At 39.2% G+C, this 4,292-nt stretch overlaps 1 protein-coding gene across 1 annotated transcript; it reads right to left on the bottom strand.

Moving 5' to 3' along the window:
- Positions 1–966: 966 nt before the first annotated feature.
- Positions 967–2,158, bottom strand: LOC310801705 (phosphatidylinositol N-acetylglucosaminyltransferase subunit Y). The gene has a single exon (XM_083665791.1). It carries the CDS (start codon positions 2,018–2,020, stop codon positions 1,808–1,810), a length of 213 nt encoding a protein of 70 aa, XP_083521917.1. The 5' UTR covers positions 2,021–2,158; the 3' UTR covers positions 967–1,807.
- Between the last annotated feature and the right edge of the window lie 2,134 nt (positions 2,159–4,292).

Consider the following 4,292-nt stretch of genomic DNA (forward strand, 5'->3'; position numbering starts at 1 on the left):
TAACAGTGAGCAACAGTGAAAACCAGTACTATGGCCACATATGAGTCAATAGGATTCCTCCGCACTTAAAAGAGGCCAGGGTATAAAAGGATTGATGTCAGAGAGCAGGAAGTCTCCACTTAACTTGCTAGGTAGTGACTGAGCTTTATCTTTACTTTCACTCTCATTGCCACCTTTCATACATAATGTAGCTTACTTCTCCTACACGTTTCTGAATGAAACGCCTCAATTTCAGTTGTGTGTGTGTGTGTGTGCACTGTGCAGAATGAAACACATCCTTTTTAGTCATACTCTCAGCTACACTGTATTGCAGTAGCAGTTTCCATGCTATATATCCCAAATGCTGTATGCTAGTTTATTGAATCACATACATTTCTCATGTCTGCTGTAAAAGAGCTGTGCAGAATGGCTTGAAGAACAGTCTGACATATTGTACACTGCACAGAGTAACACCATCAACAACCTCTCAAAAAAGGCCAATGTCTTTGGCTCTTTCTCTCATGTGAAGATTCACCAAAATGGAAGCCTTTGTGTCATTCTACAATTCAACAATAGGGCTAATTTGAGGCTATTGTGGGATATCATGTTCCCTCCAATGTAGGCCTACTCAGCCTACAGGTGCCAGGCAATACCATTTCAATACACACCCATCCAATGTACACACTGCTCCATACAGACTATCTTAGCACAGAAAGCATTCGTTTAATTCAGAGAATAGGACTGTGTGCTAATGTCTTGTACAAACATTTTTTTAGGTGTTATTGGAGATCAGCCTAGGCTATCAGAAAGGTAATATCACCGTCTTTCTTTCTTATCTTATGCCCTAGGTGGGCTTACTGAAAATGAAACAGAAAGATATGATTTGACAGCAGGTATTTGACAATGATACTTGAATGCTCACTTTTGATGAAGAGATATTACTAAGTTACGACATCTTTAAAAGAAAAATCCACATCTAAACCTAGGTTGTTTATACCCATCCACCTTTACTGAATAAATAAAAAACAGTTGATGCACATGCTGTTCTGTCGAGTTACAATAGGTAGACTACCTGGTGACGTCACCTACAAATGGAATGAGACGGGAGCAGTACTGCATGTGACTTGACAACACACCCAGCCCGGCTCACTCACACAGTAAATCTCATGCCCTTAATAGGCGTTTTTCATCGCCTACCGTTTCAAAAAGAGCCCGCTGCTAAGCAGTTCAGTTTCTTCATACCTTCTACGCACTCTTCTGGCGAACGAAGGAATAGCAGTGCATACTACAACTGAAAGCAATAAATGACAATATTATCAAACTATGTAAAGAAACATATTTCAACATATGTGTTCAATTAATTTAACAAAAAAGCCTGGCATAGGATCTGGTAGACTTTGCTCATGCTCAATAAAAAACGGAGACTTCATATAATTTTCAAAGACAAACCTAATTAAATTTGTCCTTTGAAAGTGCACCCATTGCCCAAGGCTCGGCCTTATCCCTTACACAACGTGTGAAGTTGTGTCTAGACAGCACAGTATCAAGACAGCAGTGGTTTCCTCTTGCAATATGTGTGTGGTATTGATGTCTGACATAAGTAAATTGGGTGAATGTATGAAGCACAAGGGTCTCTTGAACAGATGTACATTGCTTCAGTTGAGCTTACTATAAGTTATAACACCATGTTCATTGACTTTAATAATGACAATAATATGCAGCAATACCATAACTTTTCATAAACCCATGATCACCATTTAAGTACCATTCATTGTGTTATTCAATTCCCACATCTTATACAGCTGAGTATTACTCATGAATATGTGCACTAATTGTGCCTGAACAGTTTGATCCCCATCCATTTCCATAGGTGGAAGAATACATAGACTGGGATGGTAACAGGTAACAGAAGACTGTAGAAACAGACACTGCTGGTGCTGGTGCATCCCTGAGGGAAATTCTCATCCACAGCAGCAGAATAAAACAGTCCAAATAGGGAGACTATCGGAACCAGTACTGCAAGAGTAGACAGTGAAAACATCTTATTTGTGTTATGCTATTATAACATGTGATGAATAGTTATTATGCAGTGTTCAGGATCACAACCAGAGTCTTTAGTGTTTACAATATTTCAAGCCTGGGTTGGTTCCACTGTTGTTTCAGGATCTCTTTGAATCAATCTTGCATCCTGGGGGATCATGTTGGGAATCCCATCAATGACAGGGTATGCGATGCCAAGCTCCTCGTTAATGAGTTCATTGGTCTTTTCCTCGTACCTGAAAAAGAGACGAGAGAAAAGTAAACAAATACTGTATTAGTTGAACTGTCATGACATGATGCAGCTAAGTAAATTTGCTAGCTGACCCAATCGTGTGGTGTCAGTCACAGTTTCTAGCTAAATATTAGCAAAACATCGTATGATGAAGTAGCAAGAGTGCACTGTCAATAAAACGACTCACCTCAATTGCTTTTTGGAGAGTGGACAAACGAGGAATTCAAGCAGGGAAGTGTCAAACGGTTGTTTCACTTCGTCCTTCACATCTGTCAAATGCCTGCTAGACACAAGCAGAGGTCCTACGCCTCGTATGAAGGGCACATATTTGACAGATCTTTGAATATTTCGAGTTTCATTTGCTAATCTTTTTAAAGCATTCTGTAACATGACCGAAATGGCTCGCCAACGTAGAGGGACGTTAATGTGTTGTTCTGTTTATGTTAGCTGACCAGGAAGAGCATACTTCGTAATTGCGTCTGCAACACCAATATAGCTCCCACCAACCATCAGAATCTGATTATACCGTTCCTATTTCCTTTTGAAATTCAACTATCGTTTGAGCCTCTGGCAGCACATTGAAACGTTGAACATATAAAATAAAAAAGTTAATTTTGGGTGCTGGTCAGTATCAAAACTATACGAATCACTATGAATAAGTGATTGAAATAAATAATGTAATGTACAATTTACAGACATACATTTGACATGTCTTACGCATTACCACGAGGTGGCACCACAGCATTACTCTACAAACCACCAGAACGCAAAGATTTCCCCACTCTGTATGGTACAGTACGAGCAAATATATTTTACATAATTATGATCACTTCATAGATGATATCGAAATTAGTCAAGTAGAAATGCTTAAAACACATAAAACAGCCATCATAGTATGAATTGTTCAAAGGTACACACATAATTATGGAAATCTATGAGCCTACTGTATACAATGTTATATTGGCCTAACAAGGGATTACACTGAGATGGCTTCCCATTATTCCTGTGGTAGAAAGTGATGTATAAAATAATTTAAGTCTTGCCCATGGTCTTATCGTTCATCATGAGTATAGCCCTGAGAGTTTGAGGGACAGCATACTGGAGTTTTAAGAGGGTTCATATACCAAACGGATCCAGTGAGACAGCCATGACCATCTGTAGAGAGAACAGCTAACATAATAGAATACCTCTAGGCTCTGAAATTCAGCAGAGTAATTAGATAGAACTACAGCTACTGTCTAGCTCTCTGTTTCAACTGCAGGTAATTTAGACCCTAAGGACAAGCTTCTGCTTCAGGCAGGAACCCATAATTTAATGAGGCTGAGACTGAGTCTCCCCTCTCTGATTAAACAAAGGAAATCGAAGAAAAAAAAACCCCCCAAAAAAACCTCTGCTACCCAATGGAGTCTGATATCCCCACTTCTAGTGCATCTGCAGTTCATTGTGTGCACCAAATGCATTGTGAGAAAAAACCTGTATGCGTTTTGCATGTAGGCTAAATAAATAAAAATATGTAGGCTACTGTAGTTCAGTGTGAAACTCTGAAAAAGTAATATTTGTAAGATTAGAAATGAATCTGCTTTTAGTGTCTTCTCCACACAGACTCATAATATAGGCTGTAGTACAGTATGTCTTGTAAAAGCATGTTTACTTCCTCACATAAAACAACAGATGGTGCCATTCTCTTCTCACATAAAAAGTGCCCTTGGCCTTTCTCAGCCATATTAAGTGACTCAGCTGTTGGGAGAGCTGGTGCACCCTACAACTATTCAGATCGAGTGATGTACTTCCACATTGTAGGACTATCATGCGTAGTGATATTAAATAAGACTTCTTTGATCACCTAGCTGTCATGACCTTTACCAGCTCCAAATGTCTTACCCTCAGCATGACAGAGAGCAAATGGGGTGATGAGGTTGACTTTCAACAATGGAAATATCTACATATGAAGGACTGCAGGGTGCACAAGAAGGTAACAAATGAATCAACTGAGAACAAAAAAAATCTCAGACTCAAAGCTCTGTATCAGTGTAATTGCTTA

The sequence above is a fragment of the Argentina silus genome, assembly GCF_951799395.1.
Source record: "Argentina silus genome assembly, chromosome: 3".
NCBI lineage: Eukaryota > Metazoa > Chordata > Actinopteri > Argentiniformes > Argentinidae > Argentina > Argentina silus.

Coding starts and splice junctions, on each gene's coding strand:
- LOC310801705 (XM_083665791.1), bottom strand. CDS start 2,020: ATGTTTTCACTGTCTACTCTTGCAGTACTGGTTCCGATAGTCTCCCTA.